At 38.1% G+C, this 22,194-nt stretch overlaps 4 protein-coding genes across 5 annotated transcripts; 1 reads left to right on the forward strand and 3 right to left on the reverse strand.

The window, feature by feature from the left end:
* Window positions 1-351: 351 nt before the first annotated feature.
* On the forward strand, window positions 352-6,466 carry ncf2 (neutrophil cytosolic factor 2). Its single transcript, XM_079805078.1, has 14 exons — window positions 352-637; window positions 827-909; window positions 1,741-1,849; window positions 2,386-2,520; window positions 3,030-3,137; window positions 3,274-3,333; window positions 3,450-3,493; window positions 3,923-4,064; window positions 4,577-4,645; window positions 4,885-4,986; window positions 5,132-5,283; window positions 5,369-5,480; window positions 5,625-5,733; window positions 5,846-6,466. Exons 1-14 carry the CDS (start codon window positions 464-466, stop codon window positions 5,941-5,943), a joined length of 1,497 nt encoding a protein of 498 aa, XP_079661204.1. The 5' UTR covers window positions 352-463; the 3' UTR covers window positions 5,944-6,466.
* On the reverse strand, window positions 5,991-12,021 carry dph2 (diphthamide biosynthesis 2). Its single transcript, XM_079805068.1, has 7 exons — window positions 11,915-12,021; window positions 9,701-9,878; window positions 9,497-9,609; window positions 8,243-8,463; window positions 7,073-7,756; window positions 6,731-6,922; window positions 5,991-6,613 (listed from the first exon to the last, which is right to left on the reverse strand). The coding sequence occupies exons 2-7, from the start codon at window positions 9,848-9,850 to the stop codon at window positions 6,456-6,458; spliced, it is 1,518 nt and encodes a 505-aa protein (XP_079661194.1). The 5' UTR covers window positions 9,851-9,878; window positions 11,915-12,021; the 3' UTR covers window positions 5,991-6,455.
* A 99-nt stretch (window positions 12,022-12,120) lies between these two features.
* mcur1 (mitochondrial calcium uniporter regulator 1) lies at window positions 12,121-16,185 on the reverse strand. The gene is made up of 11 exons (XM_079805091.1): window positions 16,125-16,185; window positions 15,970-16,039; window positions 15,751-15,866; window positions 15,474-15,593; window positions 15,295-15,398; window positions 14,955-15,056; window positions 14,142-14,183; window positions 13,922-13,993; window positions 13,729-13,782; window positions 13,532-13,646; window positions 12,121-12,839 (listed from the first exon to the last, which is right to left on the reverse strand). The coding sequence occupies exons 3-11, from the start codon at window positions 15,863-15,865 to the stop codon at window positions 12,784-12,786; spliced, it is 780 nt and encodes a 259-aa protein (XP_079661217.1). The 5' UTR covers window position 15,866; window positions 15,970-16,039; window positions 16,125-16,185; the 3' UTR covers window positions 12,121-12,783.
* A 137-nt stretch (window positions 16,186-16,322) lies between these two features.
* rgs9bp (regulator of G protein signaling 9 binding protein) lies at window positions 16,323-22,041 on the reverse strand. 2 transcript variants are annotated; one of them, XM_079805104.1, is made up of 3 exons: window positions 21,505-22,041; window positions 18,109-18,415; window positions 16,323-17,957 (listed from the first exon to the last, which is right to left on the reverse strand). In XM_079805104.1, the coding sequence occupies exons 1-3, from the start codon at window positions 21,592-21,594 to the stop codon at window positions 17,590-17,592; spliced, it is 765 nt and encodes a 254-aa protein (XP_079661230.1). In that variant the 5' UTR covers window positions 21,595-22,041; the 3' UTR covers window positions 16,323-17,589. The 2 variants fall into 2 exon arrangements, with proteins under 2 accessions (XP_079661230.1, XP_079661231.1); XM_079805105.1 differs by having other exon boundaries at window positions 16,328-17,957; window positions 18,109-18,390; window positions 21,505-21,891.
* Window positions 22,042-22,194: the final 153 nt, after the last annotated feature.

Here is a 22,194-nt window from a genome sequence, read left to right on the forward strand (position 1 = left end):
CTGCACTCCCTGTATGCAAATATGCCTGTCTATAATAGGACACGTTAGATTTTTATTATTATTACTGGAGTACCATCTAAATACCAAAGTACATTATTGATAATCATTTAGTACCATGGTAGGTGAATGTGTCATGAATTACCATTTGATACAATCACTCTTTGTACAGAGTCAACAAAACATGCCTTACACTTAAAAGCATAACTAACAAAATAAGAGTATGCTACCTTTTGTCAGATTAATAATTATGCCTTACGGACACCAAAAAAAGTGAACTTACTCAAATGGCAAGTGAGGAAACAACAAATAAAGAAGCAAGTGACATGTGAAGCTGATCACTTCCTCTCTCTCAGAGGAGGGGATGGGCTTGTTCTCTAAGACAACTTTCAGATTCCCTCTGCTGGGCTCGCAATAGAGAAGAACAGCGTTCATTTGTTCACTGCTAATAGTCTTCTGAAGGAGCATGTCATTTGTAAGCACTCTCCGTCAGTGGGACGAGGCCGTGGCTTGTGTGGAGCAAAGAGACCCAGACTCTGCTCTCAGGATATTCCTCAACATCGAGGAGAAGAGCTCCAAGATTGCCTTCAACATTGGCTGTCTTTATTTGAACAACAGTGAATTAGATGAAGCTGAAAAGGTACAGTTACCTGGCATATTCAGTTCTATACTACTTAAGAATTTCTTTTTAGAATACTATGCTCTTTGAATTATGATTTAAAAAGTTTTTTTTTTGCTACTTTAAAAAAGGTTTGTGGCTGTAAAAAAAGGGAAGTAAAAGTAGTTTCACTCTTTATGGGGAACTTTTATCTCTGTTATACATCTTAAGGCATTTGATGGAAGCATTGGCAGGGATGAACATCTGGCTGTGGCCTTTTTTCAGAGAGGAGTTGTATTCTACAAAAAGGAAAAGTAAGGCCATTACCATCTCTTCATAACACATTAATAAATATTTGTGCTTTTATTATAGTTTAAAAGAGGGCACCACCCCTTACGAAACTAAAATATAGTGCAATATATCAAATAATACATTTCCATACATGGAAAACTAGTGTTTATATTTTTCAATATACTGCAATATATTAATTTACCAGGTATGGCTATATATTGATAAATATAAAAAAAAAATATAGCAATGAAGACAACAACTGCACTGTAATACCTTTATTGAAACACTCAATCTTTCTTTCAAGAGTTAACGCTTTTTTTTACATAAAGCTGAACTCATATTATCTCACTTTATTGATTGCATCGTTACACATTTCATAAATGAAAATATGTGTGATGGCATATAAGAAAAAAGAAGGGTTAACTGAAAACAATATTAAAATAATTGAATGTCTTGTCATGGCAAACGTGGGTGGTAAATGAGATTTGTGCTTTATGAACTATAAATAAATAAATAAAAATACATGGATATTGCACATGCATGTTCCCATATAAAAGTCTACATATATAGTACATATATGTTAAAATATATGTATACACACACAGTACCATATTTTATAAATTTGTATGAATTATTTTTTTACAGTACCAATTTTTATGAATATGAATGAATATAAAAAATTTATATTGTGTGATTTTAACAATATTTTCAATATACATTAAATAATTGAATATATTGACTGTAAATATATAAGAAAATATATTTTCTTTGCTTAAGGGACTACCCACCACATTCTGTTTCTCTTGATGAAATGTCCTGGGGCTTTATTAAAATGTTCATAATTGTATCTTCAGGTTTGAAGAGTCCCTTCTAGATTTCCAACAGGCGTTTAAGCAGTTAAGAGGAAATCAGCTAATAGATTACAAACCTCTGGGGTTGAGATATAAACTGTGTGCTTGTGAGGTAAGACAAGAGTTGTGCCATGCATTCACTCTAAAAAAAAAAAGGTTCTATATGGCACCAAAAATGGTTCTTCATTGTAATCATAGGGGAACCACTTTTGGTGCTATATAGCATCATATCTTAACATGTTCTGTATATAGTAGCGGTGCTATATAGCACCTTAGTCAAAGAACCGCTGAAGAACCACTGAAGCACCAAAATTGGTGCTATATAGCACTTAAAAAGGTTCCCCTATGATTACGAGCCAAGAACCATTGTTGGTGCCATATAGAACCTTTTTTTTTGTGTTGAACCATGTCCATAGAATCTTGTTTTCCCCCTTCATTGATTTTATACATTAATAGATGTGATGTTGAATGACTCATGATTTATTCCAAGTGATGTACTTGATGACTTATTTAACATGTACTGCATTTAGCATGACTTTATGTTGGCAAGGCTTTTCCCCCATAAGGCTAAAGCAGAACTCAAGAGTCGAATCAACAAGCTCCCAGTCCATTCTCTGATGCAGTCGTTTTGTCCCATGCAACATTTAGGTGCTGCACAACATCGGGCTGGTACAGGCTCAGTTGGGAAAATGGGAGAAAGCTCAAGAGAACCTTCTTACTGCTCTGAACCTGAGGGCAGACGCCAAATTCAGCCATATTGACCATGCTCTGGATGCCATACTGGTCTGTAACAGCTATCAGTATCAGTACTAGAATTTTAAACAAAAATTAATATTACTGAATGCATTAATTACTAATGCAGCTTTATAATGTTGCCACCCTAAATGGATATACTGAATAAATTGCACACTGCTGCACTTTTTTTCAATGATATATAATGCTATTGTTCTTTTGTAACATATTGCAGTTTTCATAACCAATATATTGGTTAAATTTGGCGTTGCGTAATCAGTGGTTCTAGTTAGGATTTGTAGGAAGTTGTGTAAGTTGCAGAAAGTGCAAAATTCACAAGACAGATGAAGTCATGCTTCATCAGTGTGTGTGTCATTCTTTGTGATTACATATTTTAAAACTGTTGCATCAGGATAACCTTATTTTGAAAAATAATAAACAAAAAACTAAATTCAAATCAGTTATGCTGATGAGCATAGTGCAACACAGCATTAATTGTGCTGTGGTTGTCTTTATGCATTGTTTTAAACTGTCTGCACATTGTGATTTCCTCTTTCCAGAAGCAGAAGCTCTTTCCTCTGGTAGAGATTCGTGCAGGGCTGCTATTCAAACCCAATAAGCACTACGTGGCAGAGCTGGAGAAAAAGGACTATCTTGGAAAAGCTAAGGTACCCACCACCCCATTAACAAATGGATACAGTGTGCAATCACTAAAACTTGTGTCCAGTTACTGAAGCGATCCCTTTTCTATTTTGCCGTTAAATTAGACATAACTGATTAAGACTAGTGTTTTTTTTTTCATAGGTTGTATCTTCTATTGTACCTGCAGATGAGTTTTCTGGTTTTGCCCCACTTCAGCCTCAAGTAAGTTTGTTAACAAGTGAGTTAACAGTTGGATGAAAATAAGAGTAACTGAAAGAGGTTTGAAGATAATGTTAATGCTCAACTTTTAATGACCCCATCATTTGTGTATTATCTAGGTTGACAATGTTCCACCTACACCAAAACTCCCAGAAATACTAAGGTAAAACTAATTTAAGGTCATGTTCAAAATGAAGAACATTATTTAATGCATTTTAACCTCTTCGTGGGGTTTGGTGTATATCTGTTAAAGGGATAGTTCACAGAAAACGGAAAATTCATGTATTCATTTACTCCGCCCGCAAGTTGTTCCAAACCTGTATGAATTTCTGTCTTCTGCTGAACACAAAATAAGATATTTAGACGAATGCGGAACAAACAAAGTATAAACAAACAGTTGATACTAAAAAATACTATGGATGTCAGTGGCTATGAACTGTTTGGTTACTCACATTTTTCAAAATATGTTCAGAGGAAGAAAGAAATTAATACATACTTGGAACATCTTGAGGGCGAGTAAATGATGACAGATTTAAAATCTTTGGGTGAACTATCCCTTTAAGACAGTAAATGTAAATGTCATAATCAACAGGGTATTTGAAGGTGAGCCGCACACTGTTCTATATGAGTTCGTTCCTGAGACCAAAGAAGAGCTGGCTGTGTTGCCTGGAAACATTGTCTTTGTTCTTCAGAAAGGAGCAGACAACTGGGCATCTGTTGTTTTCAATGAGAAGGTACATTTTTGGTAAATTATCATAGAGGGCAGTGCAATGAGCACAGACATGAGAGCTGGAATTCAATGTCAAAAGAGCATTCCAGTGGCATGCTAATATCAACATAAACTCACCGGCCACCTGAATGGAGTCAAAATAATGCCACATTATGGCTGCCCCCTCAAATAGTGCCCTATTTAAGGGTAAAGGGGGTGATTTTGGACACAGCCATGGTCAAGATGATCTGCTGAAGTTCAAACTGAGCATCAGAATGTGGAAGAAAGGTGATTTAAGTGACTAAATGTGGCACGGTTGTGGTACAACTGGAGATCTGCATCATGGATGTGCAGCCCACAAATCTGCAGCAACTGGATGATGCCATCAAGACAATATTGACAAATCTCTGTGGAATGTTTCCAGCACCTTGTTGAATCTATGCCATGAAGATTTAAGACAGTTCTGTGACCGGTACGTGTATATGTTCAAAGCAGAGAAAATAATGCCCTATTCTTTTTTTTTCTGGTTATTTCCAGCGAGGTCTTGTACCTTATAATTTCCTTGAACCCTTGGATATTGTTACAATGACAGCAACACCAATACAGGTAATTGCCTTTTGAACAAATATGCAGTATTACAAAATGGCCAAAGGTACTAATATGTTTGCATAAATACCAAAATACAGCCGCACAGAGATCAATTGTATATAGATTTATAACTCAAACCACGTTGTTGTTGAGATCCATATTAGCTGATTCTGTCCTCCAAAAGCTTCTCATGTTTGACTGAGCAAAATGTAAAAAAAATTGTCCTACATTTTAAAAAATATGTCAACATCTTATAGATTGAACCCGTAAATGAAAACGATGATATACCAGCTCCACCAAGAAGAGCACCACCTAGTAGACCAGTGGGTATAGAAGGCCTGAAAACTGTGAATGCAGAGGTTCAGTATTCCTTTACATACAAAATAATCGCAGTCTATACTGTAACTTGATATCAACTAACTCAAACTTTTATTAGATATAGACATTTTGTTTGTGGCAGATTGTTAATTGAATTATTTCTAAAGCTTGTTATATTCCTTACAGACTACTGGCACTACTGAATTCTCAGGCTGCATTGTGAAAGTACATTTTCAGTTCACCATAGCAATCAGTGTTGCACCTGGACAACCATATGTAGTCATTCTTCGGAGGATAAGCTCTAAACTTAAGCTGCCTGAATCAACGTTAACTTTACGGTAACTATACCAGTCATAACATTTCCAGCACTGTATTAAACATTTCAGGGAGAGAAAAAAAATGTGGTTGTAATGTACCTTTCAGTTATGCCAAGGAAGGCTCAGATGAGAGAGTGATTATTGAGGACTCTGAAATGGAGGCTGTGTGGAGTAGTATGAAGGATGGCCGTCTTACGCTGTGGTGTTCAGTGACAGAGGTAAAGTACAACAGCTTGACTCATCTATGCTTACACAGGATCAAATGACCACATAATATATAGTAATATTTATACAAGACAGCTTTGCCTGTAATTAAACCCTACATTTATTTTCTGGCCCTTCCCAAAACTGCCGTCCAAAAGGGTAAAAGTGTGCCTCATGAGAAAATGGTAGCTCTTTACTCTTATGACTCTTCTACGCCAGAGGATCTGGTTTTCAAACAGGGAAACGTCATCACGGTTCTCTCAAAAGGTAGGAACTGAAAATGTGATGCTTGTAATTCACTAATATGAACATAAAATACAGTATGACTATGGACTAAGGCATTCTTAAGATGCATTTCTGATTTTTCTTTCATTTTCAGTCAATGATGAGTGGCTTGAGGGTCAATGCAATGGGAAGATTGGCATATTCCCAGCGACCTTTGTTAAAGCTCTTAATGGGGATCAGCAATGTGAATGAATGTTCAACCAATAGTTACAATTAATGTGTTGATTTACACATATTTTGCATGCTTACATTTTTTAATAGTAATAGTAATATTGTTAAACTCATGCTCATCACACTTTGTTTGTATAGTACGCCAGACTACACATCATTATTGAGGTCATATTTTGATAAAGGCAGAAGAACGACCTTTATTCTGTTGGAATATAACATTTAAAAACAAGACAACATTAAAGCACATTTGACGTCAGTTACATTTTCCTTCTATTATTCTATAGATTGCTACCACATTGGTAGCACAATAGAACTTTACATTCTTATATATATTTAACAAATATTAATTTACCTTCCTTGATATTTGACCAGCAGCAAAAGAAACTCTCGCCATTATCAAGAGACTTAAAACATGTCCCCAAAAGATGCTTCATTACTTAATTAAATCCTCTTCATATTGATGTGATTCATGTGCTGTGAGTGTGAAGGTAGTCCTTTGATGATTTATGTGACAGTCCAATAGTAAATGAGTGTTATGATTTTTGAGGCGATGTTAAAGCGTCTTTATTTCCCACACCCTCCTCCTCATAAGCGATTGCGATGCCTCTCCGTCCCTCCACAGCTTTCACGACTGGCGTCTGCCCCAGTTTGGGCTCCAGTCCCTGCCAACTACGGCCAGCCAAAAATGATGCTGCAAAACAAAAGATCATGATTATATTCTGCATTTGCATGAATCAAACGTTTTATTTTAAAAAAGTGGCAGAATTACTACCGCAACTACAGTTCAGTATGGCCTCAGACTCTATACCTGCAGTGTTAGCATTGGCCACAGTGAGATTCTGATTCCTGAGCACAAGTGAAGACTCTGATGTGCCATTTATTATCTCAGATGAGGTGGTGGAACAGGCTCGCAGAGCTCCTGTGATAAGAGAGACATCTGTGGCCTCTTCCTCAATGGCAGACTGGTTTGGTTCAGGGAAAACCACATGACTGTTTCCACCTATAATATAGGTTTCTTATTAAGATACTCAGAACAATACCAAACATGGACACGGATATAATTCAAAGCCTATAAGCAACACAATATCAATATCACAATGCTTTTCTAGTGCTCTATAGTATGATTTGTTAAAATGATGCAATGTCATACCAGGCAGTAAATCTCTGAAGTCTGTGACATATTCTCCAGTCCACTCTCTTTGCTTATTGCAAGCCAATTCCATCTCAAAGGAAGTCACCACAGGTCTGTAGAATTCACTTGAATCCAGCAGCGAGTTCTCTGGACAGGCAACTAGCACGTAAACATCAATTTCCAAGAAGTTGGCGAGCTTGGGAACATTGATCTTTCCCATAGCAAACATATAGCTCTTCTTGCCAGCTTTGTGAAGAATGTCTTTCAGCTGGTCTATGATGGTCAGATAACTGGCGACACCCAGGGTGCCCACTAAAATGCCCACCACACTGGCATCTTTAGCCCGTTCAACGCCATAATAGCGCTTCATCAGTGCCTTGTTGATTTTAACCGATTCCATACGCCCTGTGCACGTTTCTGGATTGAATGAGCTGAAGGCACAATGGTTCCAGGTCATCATGAAGTTTGTCAGAGTCAGGCCTTCGTGGCCAATGTAAAACATACTGTAATCATCAACACTCTGCCCCTTTTTTACACTAAACTGTCTGCCGAATTTAAAAATGACTCCACCATCCTGTGAATCCAAGTGATCACTGTCCACACAGCTGTCCTTTATCAGTTCAGCACCGCTGGAACAATCAGTTTTTAGAAGAGATACCGCAACATTGGGGTAGATATCACACAAAAGCGTCCTGAGATCACCTGAGGAGAGATGATATAAATTAACACACAACATTCACAGTGGTATTAAATCAGAAGTGTCCAATCGTGCTCCTGGAGGGCCACAAACCTACAGAGTTAGTTCCAATCAAAATTAAACACACCTGAAAAAGCTCTATTCAAAGGGACAGCCATGCGTATTGGTGTTGAAACTATAATGGGTGTTCAACTGATGTATACTCAATGGCTAGAGAAGGGGTTCTCAAACTTTTTTGTCAGTCGAATCCATTAGATGTAAAATATTAATGCTAGCTTACTCTTTTTTTATTCACTCCTTCAAGTGGACTGACAGGGAATAGTGAATAGGGGACAATTATGGATACAAGCCTAGAAATTTCAAGGCAGATGTGTTGGGGAAGGTTGGAGCTAAACACTGCAGGACCCTCACCCCCCCAGCAGCAGGATTGGCCACCCCTGCATTAAATGAACATTATTAAGCTTTAGCATAGATTGAACAGTACCAATTACCTATAGCATGTGAATAGGTGACGTCATACAGTATGACGACATGACTTTGGTGGTCAGGGTAAAGCTCTTTAAAGACTGCAGCACACTGCTGGACATCTATAGGTCTTTTCCCAAACACATACAGAAGAGGTAGTCGTCTGCATGGGCTGAGGCAAGATGGCCCATAATGCACTATACAGTCTGCTCTTACATGTTCTGCTGCTACCTCGTCTACACAACAGCTGAAAAGGAAATAAACAGGTCTGGAAGTCAGTAGTAGCCCACACAATATTAAAGGGTTAGTTCACCCAAAAATGAAAATTCTGTCATTAATTACTTACCCTCATGTCATTCGACACCCGTCAGACCTCCGTTCATCTTCGGAACAGAAATTAAGATATTTTAGTTGAAATCTGATGGCTCTGAAAGTCCTCCATTGGCACAATGGTACTCTACACTCTCAAGACCCTTAAAAGGTACTAAAGACGTCGTTACAAAGTCCATCTCACTACAGTGGTTCTAAAATAACTTTATGAATCGGCGACAATGAATCATGACATCATGAAGCTTCGAAGCGTTATGAATCACTGAGCCGAATGATGATTCGGATCGCGTGTCAAACCGCCAAACTGCTGAAATTTGGCGATTCAAACCGCTGAATCGACTCAGTGATTCATAACGCTTCGAAGCTTCATGATGCTTTGTTTTGAAATCGTCATCACTATGTAAGTCGTTATTTTTTAGGGTTTTTTTGCGCACAAAACTATTGTCGCCGATTCATAAAGTTATTTTAGAACCACTGTAGTGAGATGGACTTTGTAACGACGTCTTTAGTACCTTTTAAGGGTCTTGAGAGTGAACCGTGCATTGTGCCAATGGAGGCCTTTCAGAGCCATCAGATTTCAACTAAAATATCTTAATTTCTGTTCCGAAGATGAACGGAGGTCTGACGGGTGTCGAACGACATGAGGGTAAGTAATTAATGACAGAATTTTCATTTTTGGGTGAACTAACCCTTTAACCCTTTGGTGATCTTCGGTCATTTTAGGCCAAAAAAAAAAAAAAGGTTTTGAATTTTTTACTTCATGAGAATGATATGACACATGCCGCTTTCTGTGGCACTTGCTAAATAAATACACACAAATAATAAATTGCGGACTTGATTAGAAGTGTCTTAAAATATGAAATATGTAGGGCTATATATGCATTTAGTGGTTACATGACAGGATTACATATGATTTTCTTGTAATGTAAATGAAACAACAGGGTTCTTACCTGCCATAGGATGTATCTCCTAAAATGAACGTCTTGGCTTTGGTTTCACTCTCTATTTCGACAGAGACCCTGACAGCATCAGGAAGGAGTTCATCTGGAAACTGTAAAGCTACCTGTGATAAAATCAGGACACACTGTCCTTTATAGATCATCTGGACAAATGGTTTAAGTAAATAAGAGATGATTTCTAAAATGTTGTCTTGCCTTCTTGAATTGATTACTAGTGATAAAATGGCATGTCTCAGCTATTTGATACAGCTGCATCAAATTCCCAGCAAGGCTGCTTGTGACGGTGGACACATTGACAGTGCGCTGAAGAACTGCCTCACTGCTGCTACTGAAAGCATCTGTCATCTTCTCTCAGGAGTGTTGTACTTTGGGTCTGAAAATAATTGGTTATAATTAAGCACTAAGCAGCATCACATTCTTCGTAACGTTACTGTTGGAAAAAAACGCACACAATCTAATATTTAAAGGTCCCATGGCATGGCATTTTTGTATTATTTTATAATGTTTCCTGAGGTGTACTTATATTGTTAATATGATTTTTACATCATAAAATGTCATAATTTAGAAATAAAAGGCATTTTGTCTATACTGCTGTTTGCCCTGTGGCTGAAGGCCCTGTTACAAGAGGCGTGTCTGCTGTCAGACTTCAGTAAAAACGCCCACTGTTGTGATTGGCTGACATCTTTGCATTTGATATGAGCGGAGGGGGCGTGGTTTAACGAGGTCTACGAGGCACGAGCTGCTGCCAGAGAGATGGATGGACCGGAGTTCACTTCACATCGGTTCTGTCAGTCTCAGTTCAGTGAACTGTTTTAGTTACAGCATATACTTCAGGTTATTAGTCTATTTCTAGTCGGAGGGGCTGTCACTCATGTCAGAAAGTTAGTAACTTTAGTAAATTATGGATCAGCGCTGACTGGAGACGCGAACCGTTTAGAACGATTCAGTCCGATTTGGTGAACTGATTCGGTTCACTAAAAAGAACCGGTTCAAAAGAAAGATCGTTCGCGAACCGGACATCACTAATGTACCAGAGACTGAGCTCAGCGATTGCTAACAAAGTTATTTATAGTAACTACTGAGTTATGAGAGCGCTGTCAGTTAGCGCGAGTTTGTGTTTGTATTTGAGAGTTCTGAATAAACACGAGTCCCAGTCACGCCGAGTCCGTCTTCATCATTATTACCAACTTTGTAACACATGCAAAGTACCATTACAGCTGTCGAGATGAACGAGTTATGAGTAAGTGTTAATAATAGCATTATTTTTAGATCCATATGTTCCTATCATATGGAAAGCGTCAGTGGCGCACATTGAGTACACAGCGCAAACAAAGACACAACAGCAGTAATCGAATGTAATCCAGTTTATTGTGGGAATAGCTGGCTAGCCTAGCCCAGATACCCTCACGCTCACCCCCCTTCTGCTTAATCTCGCGCCGCGTTTGGTGCCTCCGCTGTGGGCCAGATGCAGTACTGGGGGTCGGGGATGTTGAAGGCCGAGTCAGTGCAGCCCGAGCCTCGGCGTGTGTGAGGTTTATCTCTAAAGATGTTAGTCTTCTGATGTTGAGCATAAACGACTGTATGCACATTGTAGAACAGATAGACGCGACGTACAAAAACACTGACTCACAAGATAGAAAACACGAAAACACCGCTCTGTCGGGAGAGAGAGAAGCCGCAGCGTGTGCACGAATAATAAATAATTAGCTACACATAAGAAATCACTGATCACAGATCAGAAGGAACTGAAAAAAGACTTCTGTTTTCATTTGTACATCCAAACACTGAGAAACTGCCAGCGTTCACAAGCTCTCGAGCGCTTGCATGGGCGTGCCAGATTCTCTGGGCGGAGGAAAGGGAGGTAACCGTTCCTGCTTGGACGTCAAACCAGGAGACTTCAGGATTGGCTCGTCTGGCCTGTCATTTTCTCAAAGGCAGAGAAAGACAGCCAGAACTCGTGTTTACACCGATCAACATTTCTATCCACTTGGGGACAATATTCAGGCTAGGGGAACTCATATTAATGTTGAAAAACCTCATAAAATGAAAATTTCATGCCATGGGACCTTTAACTTTCATCCAACCAACCATAAAAGTAGCTTGGGGTTGTCATTAAAGCCCCAGTATAAAAACATGGTTTAACAATATGATGATCCTGCCATTCATATAAATAGATTTGATTGACATGTATTAAACAACTGATATGTCTCCCTCGCTTAAAAATAAGATTCGTTTACGGTCAACAGAATCACTCAAACTCATTAACGTTATACGTTGCACATTGAAAGTGAACCAGCTGGGAGTTGCCACATAAACTGTTTGAAGCAGCTAAAACTAGTTGACCGCTGGATAAAGGAATTAGCGGCCACCAAAATTACATATAAGTAACCATAACAAAAGGTAACGTACCAAAACAGAGATGCACATTGCATGTCAATTCTTGATCATGGTCAATTCGCACATGAGGTTGAGAGACACACGGCACGCTGTTCTTCATCGTTCAGCGCCTGCGACTTGAGTTCCTCACACTGCCTTCTAGTGTACTGGAGAGAGACCGTCAGTAACGGTGACAACTTTCATATTCGCCCTCACAAAACAGGTACACAAAGAGGATTCAAAAACACTAGAATTTTATTAATATTAATCACAATAACATCATCATATTCACTTTGACTTTCTTTGAATCATATCATAAATACACTTTTTTTGTACATCTTGTGCGTTTAAATCCTCACCTCATGTTTTCAACATGAAATCATTTTAGTCATATGAGCTAGTATAAACTCAAGTTTTTTTTTCAATCCTTTGTGTACTGCATACAAAAAATATGGAAAATGTCATGTAATGTACTTTAATGCCAGAACAACCCAGGGCACTTTATTTGACATCATCCAGCTGTTTGTCAGAGCTGTGCTAATATTCAGCGTGATGTTGCTTAAATATGCAGTGTATTTAAACTGTATCATTTCATCACACATAAAACACTGCACAACATGAATGAATACAAATAGCTGTTTGTTTTAAAATTTGGGCTTCATTCAGCTGTTGACATTGCTGTTAAAAAGCATGGACGTCATGATCCTAATGCAAGATGTTGCACTGTTGATGTAGATATGTAAATATGATTTATTTTCCCAGTAGAACTTGATATCTTTATAAAGCAGGAACGGAAATTTGCTCTTGGAGGATGACTATGAATATCACAGCTCTTCTTATGACCAAAGGCTGATGAGGCGATTTTTAAATATATATATAGGAAGAACAATGTCTCCTGATGTTCACATCCATATCCGATAGAATCCAAGTACTACTGTGAGACACGTGAATACCGAACCTAGAAGAATTAGAAAAATAAATCATTAATGAAAATAAATACTGAAACAGTCTCTTACTGACCAGTTATGTGAATAAATTAATATTGACCTCTATCGGTATGATTAATGGAACAAGGACATTCTGCAGCTGTGTGTGCGGCAGGTCCTTGAGAAGGTACTTAATGAACATGGTATCTTTGCTGAGACCAGTGGTGGACAAAGTAATCAAATACTTGAGTAAAAGTAGATATTCTAATAAAATATTACACAAGTAAAAGTACTCATTTTAATTTTACTTGAGTAAATATAGACAAGTATTTGATTTTTAATGTACTGATCAATGAATTATGTTTAGAATTAGTTCAGACATCTGCAAATAAGCAAATGTTTTATACACTAGCAAGTAGCAAGCAAAAGTAGTCATACACTATAATCTCAATATACTAATATATCAATTTGTTACGGATAATTCAAGTGTACAAACAAGTAAAAATAACAAAATAATCCATATTGCATTTGAAAAAATTAAAAAAAAAACTGTATAAACAAAAAAGTATAAACATACAATATGCAGACATCACACAAACTGCTACAGTCTTTACTTTTTTGTACTTGTAGCCACATTTTGGGCCTTCATAAAAAAATTAAGCTCAACAAAAAGTTTCAGCCTCATTCTAGACTTGAGGCAAATGTGTGATCTTGACACTTTTACCTGCAAGATATTTGATAGTATCTAGTTTATGTGCCTCCAGCATCGTCTTCAGGCCAGCCACTTCTGTGTCGATTTTCATGTGGGTCTGTGTCACATGCCGATCCTGCTCAGAATGCTAAGAAAGAAGTTTCATAAAAAGTTTTATACAAAAAAAAAAATAAAGAAACATTATTGTCCTAAATGCTGGTACTTCTCACCATTTCCATCAATTCATTCCTGGTCCCAAGAAGTTGTCTGTCAAAGTCTGCCGTCTGGACCAAGAGCAAACACATCTCAGTTAAAGCATATATAACTGTCAGCTCCAAACGACACAACTCACATAACTAACAAATCTTTGGTTTCCAGAGATGGTGAAGCTTTCAAAGCTGTTTTTGATCTTGCTGTACTTACCATCTCCTTCACACGGCTTTTTTCTATGTTCAAATCCAACATGGTATCTGCACGCCTTTTGTTTATCACATCCTGCAGCACAAAATGTAAAACTATTTTAAAAAAAACTAGTAAACCCAGTGCCCAGTAAATATGTTTGGTCATGGGGCTGTGTTTTTAAGGTCTGAATAGCAAAATAAAAACCTTTTTTCACCAAAAAGTTGTTTTTCCAATAACTTACAGTGAGTTGTAACTTTAGCTGTGATAGCTCAACCTTGATTTTCTGTAAAGGAAACAAAATGCATAATACTTCTTTATTAGGTGAATATACCAAACTATTGAGTAATTCATTTGAGGGATTCAAGGAAATTCAAGGCAAACCAAATAATGACCTTATTCAGAAAAGGCATCACTTTTTATTTCACAGCTACTATAGAGCTACTACCAAGACAAGAGATGCAGACGGCAGAGGGAAATATATAAATTTATTTATATACACTAATATTCAAAAGTTTGTGTTCAGTAAGATTTTTTGTTTAAAGAAATTAATACTTTTATTCAGCAAGAACACAATAAATTGAGCAAAAGACATTTATAATGTTCCAAATGATTTCTATCTAAAATAAATGCTGTTCTTTGGAACTTTCTGTTCATCAAAGAATCCTGAAGAAAAGTGTACAACCGGTTTCAACATTGATAATAAGAAAGGTTTCTTGAGCAGCAAATCAGCATATTAGAATGATTTCTGAGGATCATGTGACACTGGAGTAATGATGCTGAAAATTCAGCTTTGCCATCACTGGAATAAATAACATTTTAAAATGTATTAAAATAGAAACATTGGTTGTAATAATATTTCACGTTACTGTTTTTACTGTATTTTTTTATCAACTAAATAAAGACTTGGTGAGCATAAGAACATAAAAATCTTACTGACCCCAAACTTTTGACTGGCAATGAATATTCACACTGAATATAGAAAAATAATTGAAGTATACAAATCAAGTGGGTGATGATGATAATAGATTACACAGCATAAATTATGAGGTCTCACCTCATTTTCTGTCAATAATGCTGAGAATTCACTCTTCTCAAGAATGATCATGTCCTTTTTCACAGCGGTGATATGAGACATGACTTTCTGTAACATGATTTCCTGTAAAACAAAAATAGTCAAGAAGAGTAACTGCCCTGTTCAACCTGGGCTCTGCTATAAGGGAAGTTGTATAGACAACAACAGGCAGTCAACGTTAGTTTTTTCAATGTGTTTTTATTAAAAATATCTGTCACGATGAACTTTGGTAATTTCTTTGCCAACTTTTGCCAGTGATGGTCACAGGTCATGGGACCAGCCAAACAATAACAAAAGTATGAAAAGACAATAACAATATCACCTGCTGTATCTTGGTAGCCATGTCACCGTACGTAACATCCATGTTTGAATTTGTGATATTCACCATCATATTGACAATGACCTCCGCCTGCTGGGTCATGAAACCTGAAAGGGCATTTTGATGAATTACTGACTTGGACTTAGGCAGAACATTTCAGAAACATGGAAACTAAATCTTACCGCTTCCCTCAAGCAGTTGGACCATTGCATGAGTGTCAAAGAATAACTTCCTATTGCCAGACTTCGAGATGTCTGACTTTTTCACGTCATACTGTAGAACTTTAACAGAGGTGCTCAACTCTGAAACAAAGACAATGGGGGACGAATGACGATTAGTGTGTCGAGTCGACTATGCAAATCATAGAAAACAGGTCTTTGTCAACAGCAGTAAACATTCTGCAAACTTAGACGTATGGTGTGTATCACTTACAAACATCGAGTAGGGCTACATACGCACCTCTGACCAACATGCATGAACCTCTGAACAGCAGAACAGACTCCGTGCCAGACCTGCTAACGTTAAATCCACTTCTGATCGCAGAGGTGAAATGCCTGCTGTGTGGAGACCACATTCTGCAGAAGCCGGAAAATAAGCACTTTGTAGCCTTTTTTAATGTATCTTTTATTAAATCCGAGGAAAACTTTAAAATGTTGTGGAATTGCGGCGGTGCGGGACCTGATTTGACCCCATGATCTTGCTTTTCTCCTCTGTATCCCAATACATTGAACAAAACTTTTTTTTAAACCTGAAATAATTCAGAAGAGTTACATGTAACTGCACCAGTAATGTTTTTTTTACTGCAATAAAAAATAAAATAAAGGTTTCCGAACTTTTCTCCTTTCTGTTTGACAGGTCCGACCACCTCTGTCCAGCTTCCTGTAACTGAACGGCGAGCGCGTAAACAATGACGTTTCACGTACACATGCTGTTTTAATACAAAGCGTAAGCACGTTCTGAACTATAAAGCTGGACGTAAGCACGTCACAACGTTTTGTCTACAGGCATTTTCCAAATACAAAATAGTGCTTGACATAATTAAAAATGAAGTATTTTATTGTTCAACAAATGGTGCACGAAGAGAGGTGCTTAGCAACCAGAAAATGTTTACTCAGGAGGTAAAATATAAATATTGTATGAGCTGTTTTATCCTCTAATCATTATTTAGGGCTCCACTTGCAATTATTGCATCACCTCTACAGTGTAACACCTTATTTCTTGTGATTCTACAATTGAATAGCAATAAACATGGAAAATGTGAGAGAAAACGTGTAGAGACGAACTCTGAAAATCTGAAAGTCTGATGTTGCCTGACAGATCTGACAACACATAAACTGGAACTAACATTCAATTTAAAAACATTATTTTATTATTGCTATTATTAATTTTTTTTACAAAATATAATATTTGTGAGATATTTGAAAGTGAAGACATATTACAGTGCATGAAGGAAAATAACATGATTTTCAACAGTGTCTTAAAATTTCAAATGTTTTTGAAAAAGTGACCTTCAGTTTGAGGTAATTACAATATTTCAGTCCTTTTCTTTAAACTTATGTTACCTCTACTTTATATTGATTAACCCCTACTTGTTTATAATTAGTGACTGAGTAATTAATACCAGCCATACTCTGACTAAAACAATCAATTCAATTGTTTCTGGCTGGTGTAACAGGTTTCTAGACACTTGATTTGAAGTAAATCAATAATTAAACTCTACACAAAAGATAAAGATATGTGCATAACATATTAAAGCCAAATTATTTTAGTGATGATTCAAGAGGACAGTACAGACTTGCTAAGATATAGTTAAAGGATTAGGTGTGTCTGTGTTGATACTGTATTATAGTCAAAAACTAAAACAGATGAATTTGAAGGTATGGCATGATGAACCAGCCAATGAACCGCACAGGACTTGAGCTGCAGTAAACAGGACTTGTGTTTACACACACCAAAACCTCTCAAAACACAAGTCTTGAAAGTACATATAAAATCAGATTTTACTGCTTGCTCAAATTTCAAATTGTTCTGCATTGACATTAATTAATCGTGCTTTCTTTTGCTATAAATGATCATACACCCAAAACAAGATTTTTTGGCAAAGTTTTTTGATTGGAAAAACGGGATTCACAGGCTCTGTTGAGATCAACAGCAAGAAACTGTTAAATTGTTGACAGTCAGTATACACAGACAGTTTCATTTTTAACATTGTGCAGTGCAGACTGTTGATGTTTGGCCGATCACAACTGAAGAGACCTCAGAAAAAGAAAAAGCCTACACAAAACAAGAAATAAGACTTCAGACCAGGAACACCACACACACTGATAGCACCACGGCAAATATTGCCACACCACACAGCATCATTGCCGCGAACATCTGGCTACGACTGGAGAAGCTTTGAGCTGCCTCTTCGTCGATGGACAGCAGTGCTAGTGAGGCACTGTCAGTGCTAACAGGGTCAGCGTACTGAGGACCCAGTGCCTCCACAGTCCACCGCAGCACGTTGACTTTCAGCTCCATGTCTTCCAGTGTGCGGTCCACCTGTTCGATCTCTAGCTCCAGCTGACTCTGCTCCTGACCCTCCACGCTGGACGTCTGGGTACCGTCACCTGCCTCCTGCAGCTCAGGCAGGCTCAAGGCCCGTGCCGCCACCTCTGTTGTCCCCCCTGTTTAAGCAATTACATGTTTATCAGACCAATAACAGGGGCTGTGACAGTTACACTTCATATGTTTGAGGAATGTACAGAAGTTGCTTTTTCTCTAGTCTTAAATAATTAGTCATCTGTTATGAAACTTCTTACAGTTATACATGCCTACCCTGTATGCCTGTTTGCACCATGGTACTGTTATTGGCCAGGGAAAAGTGCTTGACCATGGTGAAAACCTTGCACATGTCTGCATGTAGGAGCTCCAGACATGAGGAGAACGCTACCCACAGCACCTCTGTTTCCTTCCTTTCAGTCTCTGGTAAAGTTTTATCCCTCAGTCGAGCTGTCAGGTGGTTTCGGCAGGACAACGCTAGTGTCTGGGCTCGCTCCCGTGTTTGCTGAAGATCACGCCGTAGGCTGGAGTTGTCCATGCATCCACCAACACAGGAGGCTAAGTGCCGATAACATGCCACCACCTGAGTCAGATCAGATCAACTATGATGTTTTGAACTTTAACTTTTAGAAATAACACAATCAACCTTTGGCATTCTTCTATATCTAAACATATATATTGTAATAGTGATACACTAAAAATGTAAAATAAAGATCTGTGTTTAGGTTTGATTGCACAATGGATTTCATACAGAATATTAGATCAAGTATGTAACATCAGCCAAACTGCTCTAAATGCGGTATTATTAATGATATAATACATACATCTATAATACAATTATAATACAATACCTCACTGACCCAAGTTCAGACACAATAAATACCTCTATAAAGCACATGGCAGGTTGCTTACTGGGCAGATGTTAGGCCTTGTGATTCTTGTGAAGGAAAAACACTTCTAGAAGCAGGTAATGTATAGGAGTTTTCGAAAGAAGGCTTTGTTTGGTTTTCTAAATCCAATTCAAATTCACCTTTTCAAAACGTTATATTTATTGCAAATTGTTATATTATATACAACGATCAGGCATAACATTCAGGTGAAGTGAATAACACTGATTATCTCTTCATCACGGCACTTGTTAGTCAGTATTAGGCAGCAAGTGAACATTTTGTCCTCAAAGTTGATGGGCTAGCGTAAGGAGTTGAGCGAGTTCGACAAGGGCCAAATTGTGACGACTGGGTCAGAGCAGCTGCAGCTCTTGTGGGGTGTTCCCGGTCTGCAGTGGTCAGTATCTTTCAAAAGTGGTCCAAGGAAGGAACAGTGGTGAACTGGCGTCAGGGACATGGGCAGCCAAGGCTCATTAATGCATGTAGGGAGCGAAGGCTGGCAAGTATGCTGGTTCTGATACAAAAGCGTCAGAATACACAGTGCATCGCAGTTTGTCGCGTATGGGGCTGCATAGCCGCAGACCAGTCAGGGTGCCCATGCTGACCCCTGTCCACTGCCGAACGCGCCAACAGTGGGCACGTGAGCATCAGAACTGGACCACGGAGCAATGGAAGAAGGTGGCCTGGTCTGATGAATCATGTTTTCTTTTACATCACATGGATGACCGGTGTGTGTGCGTCACTTTCCTGGGGAACACATGGCACCAGGATGCCCTATGGGAAGAAGGCAAGCCGGCGGAGGCAGTGGGATGCTTTGGGCAATGTTCTGCTGGGAAACCTTGGGTCCTGCCATCCGTGTAGATGTTACTTTGACACGTACTACCTACCTAAGCATTGTTTCATGGAAATTGTATCCCCTGGTGGCTGTGGCCTCTTTTTGCAAGATAATGCACCCTGCCACAAAGCAAAAATGGTTCAGGAATGGTTTGAGGATCACAGCAACGAGTTTGAGGTGTTGACTTGTCCTCCAAATTCCCCAGATCTAAATCCAATCGAGCATCTGTGGGATGTGCTGAACAAACAAGTCTGATCCATGGAGGCCCCAGGACTTAAAGGATCTGCTACTAAAATCTTGGTGCCAGATACCACAGCACATCTTCGGGGGCCTAGTGGAGTCCATCCCTCGTCAGGGCTGTTTTGGCAACAAAAGGGGAACTAAAACAGCATTAGGATTAATGTTATGCCTGATAGGTGTATATTGTAAAATGGGGTAAGATGCTCCCGGGACTACATCCCCCCACTGACCTCCTCACCTTATTTTCTTCTCCTGGCCATAGATGGTACAAAATCTGAATGGCTATGCTATTTTTAATTTTGTCATTTCATCTGAATATCAACATTTGTGAGATTTAGCCAGCAGGAACAGTTTTGAAGTTAATTGATCTAATTTTGTATCTCTGGAAAATAGTAATCTATGACATTGTATAATGTTCAACACCCCCCCCCCCCCCCCATATTTCCATGAATTAGATTTACATTTCAGACATCTTCGCTTTCAAGACTAGTAGGTTATTTCAGTGAAATTTGATTTCACTATGTTCCTATTATGACATCTCTTCAATTAAAATATGTGCAACTAAATATGTAAATTTTCTTATGCCTTATCCTCTTTTAGGATTCTGCTTTGTCTGTCGTTGGTTATTCAATATTTTGACTAAATTGTCAAAATTAAATTTTAAATAGTTGATTTAGTATTCTACATTAATGACACTTTAAAAAATATACACTCATTTTATACTTTTAACATATTTAAATATTTTTACTGTAATTTATTCCTGTGATGCTGTGAAGGTTTTGTAAAGTTAGATAATTGTTCAGGTTATCAAACATCATTATAGCTAGATTAAGCATTAGAATGAGTGACAAATATTACTGATAATCTGCTTGTCATAAGACGGCTATTTCAGGATAAGCTTTGGAAACTTTTGGGATCTTGCTTTAGTTGCTGTCTATAGCCATTGGGACTTGAAAAAATATGTAAAATGATCTGATCAGTTGAAATGCTGATCATCTTTAAGATGTATTATCTGTATATCTGAAGGGAGCATTAGATTTACTTTATGTAATATTATTATTGTAGATGAACAGAAGCTGCTACCATTGCTGACAACAGAACAGAGCAAATTTTACTGGGCTAGTCAGAGTATTGGAAAAAAGAAACATGAAGTCTGCACACTTTATTAAGAAGTGCAACGTTTCGACTGTCAGGTTTTCATCAAGCACAATGGCGAGAGGATCGACACATGCCTCCACTGGTTACTGAAAATAATTAAGCAGTGGAGCGTGGATCATCCCTACTCACAGATAGTGCTTTTTCACCCTAAGGCTTGAGGAACAGACCATCATAAGATGCTTTTATGTTCAGCCTGAAAATAAGGCGAATTGAGGACATACACATACTTCGACATCTTCAATCCGAACCTCAATAAGTTTGTCATCACGTCAACAAACAAATGATGGAAGATAAACCACAACTGATTGTCGACATATTTATAATTTAATTGATGTGCTCCCCTCGTTCTTTATTCTAATATTGTAGAACATGTATTAGGGGAAATGTGTAAAAAAAATATACATGCAGGGAAATATATGAATCTGATTTACTTGAAACATGAATTATGCCCTGATTAAATTATTGGAAAAGATTTAAACTCTGTGAAAAGTATGGAGGCTTGTTTAGAGGAATGATTCTAATCAGCCATTGGATCATTTAATATCAACTCACCTTGATGAGGGAGTCCACCATTGCTTTTCCCTCTTGCAGTGGCTGTGCTGAAGTTCCATCGTCAGCGACCTTGTTGTTGGACAGTGGCATTGGGTTGTTTTCTAAGGTAACAAGGGTGAATCCCTGTTCCAAAAGTTAGCGGCTGCCTTCAAACTCAACAATGCTTATATACCCTTCGATTTAGCTGGAGTAAACTACAGTCCATATTTGAGCTGACTGACCTGTCTGACCCTGTGACCAACGTTTAATATATCAGTTGATAAAAATCTTAGAAAGTAAAATAAAAATGTCAGGTTTCCAAAAAAGAATATACAAAAAAAAAACAGAGGCGCGGAGGATTGTGATGTCAAAGTCGAGTGTGATAATCCGAATGACTGACCCCTTTGCACTGAGGCCGTGTGGTTAAGCTCATTATATGCTGCTGAGAGGTGCGGAGATTCTGTGGCCTGGGAATACGTCACTACCTCCTCTTGAAGCCCCCTCTTCTATCACTCTCTCTTTCTTCTCGCTCCTTTCTCTTTCTGTGTGTGTGTGCCTGAATGACAGGCCAGGCCCTGAGGGGCAAGTTGTGGTCCAGTGTTTTCTGCAGTTCTTGCAGCGGTCAACCAACACACCGCTTATTTGTCACGAACACTGTATACATAAAATCTAAAACTTCAATCCGAATAAAGTTAAATAAATATAAATAAT

Source organism: Gobio gobio (genome assembly GCF_949357685.1).
Source record: "Gobio gobio genome assembly, chromosome: 2".
Taxonomy (NCBI): Eukaryota; Metazoa; Chordata; class Actinopteri; order Cypriniformes; family Gobionidae; genus Gobio; species Gobio gobio.

Coding starts and splice junctions, on each gene's coding strand:
- ncf2 (XM_079805078.1), top strand. CDS start 464: ATGTCATTTGTAAGCACTCTCCGTCAGTGGGACGAGGCCGTGGCTTGT. Junction 3,334..3,449: donor TTGCCCCACTTCAGCCTCAA/GTAAGTTTGTTA, acceptor TGTATTATCTAG/GTTGACAATGTTCCACCTAC. Junction 4,987..5,131: donor TGAAAACTGTGAATGCAGAG/GTTCAGTATTCC, acceptor TATTCCTTACAG/ACTACTGGCACTACTGAATT.
- dph2 (XM_079805068.1), bottom strand. CDS start 9,850: ATGACAGATGCTTTCAGTAGCAGCAGTGAGGCAGTTCTTCAGCGCACT. Junction 8,464..9,496: donor GGAGATACATCCTATGGCAG/GTAAGAACCCTG, acceptor TTTCCTTTTCAG/CTGTTGTGTAGACGAGGTAG. Junction 6,923..7,072: donor CTTCAGAGATTTACTGCCTG/GTATGACATTGC, acceptor CCTATATTATAG/GTGGAAACAGTCATGTGGTT.
- mcur1 (XM_079805091.1), bottom strand. CDS start 15,865: ATGTGGTCTCCACACAGCAGGCATTTCACCTCTGCGATCAGAAGTGGA. Junction 13,994..14,141: donor AGCTAAAGTTACAACTCACT/GTAAGTTATTGG, acceptor TTTGTGCTGCAG/GATGTGATAAACAAAAGGCG. Junction 12,840..13,531: donor TACTATCAAATATCTTGCAG/GTAAAAGTGTCA, acceptor TAATTCTTCTAG/GTTCGGTATTCACGTGTCTC.
- rgs9bp (XM_079805104.1), bottom strand. CDS start 21,594: ATGCCACTGTCCAACAACAAGGTCGCTGACGATGGAACTTCAGCACAG. Junction 18,416..21,504: donor TGGTGGACTCCCTCATCAAG/GTGAGTTGATAT, acceptor GATCTGACTCAG/GTGGTGGCATGTTATCGGCA. Junction 17,958..18,108: donor GGTGCAAACAGGCATACAGG/GTAGGCATGTAT, acceptor TTGCTTAAACAG/GGGGGACAACAGAGGTGGCG.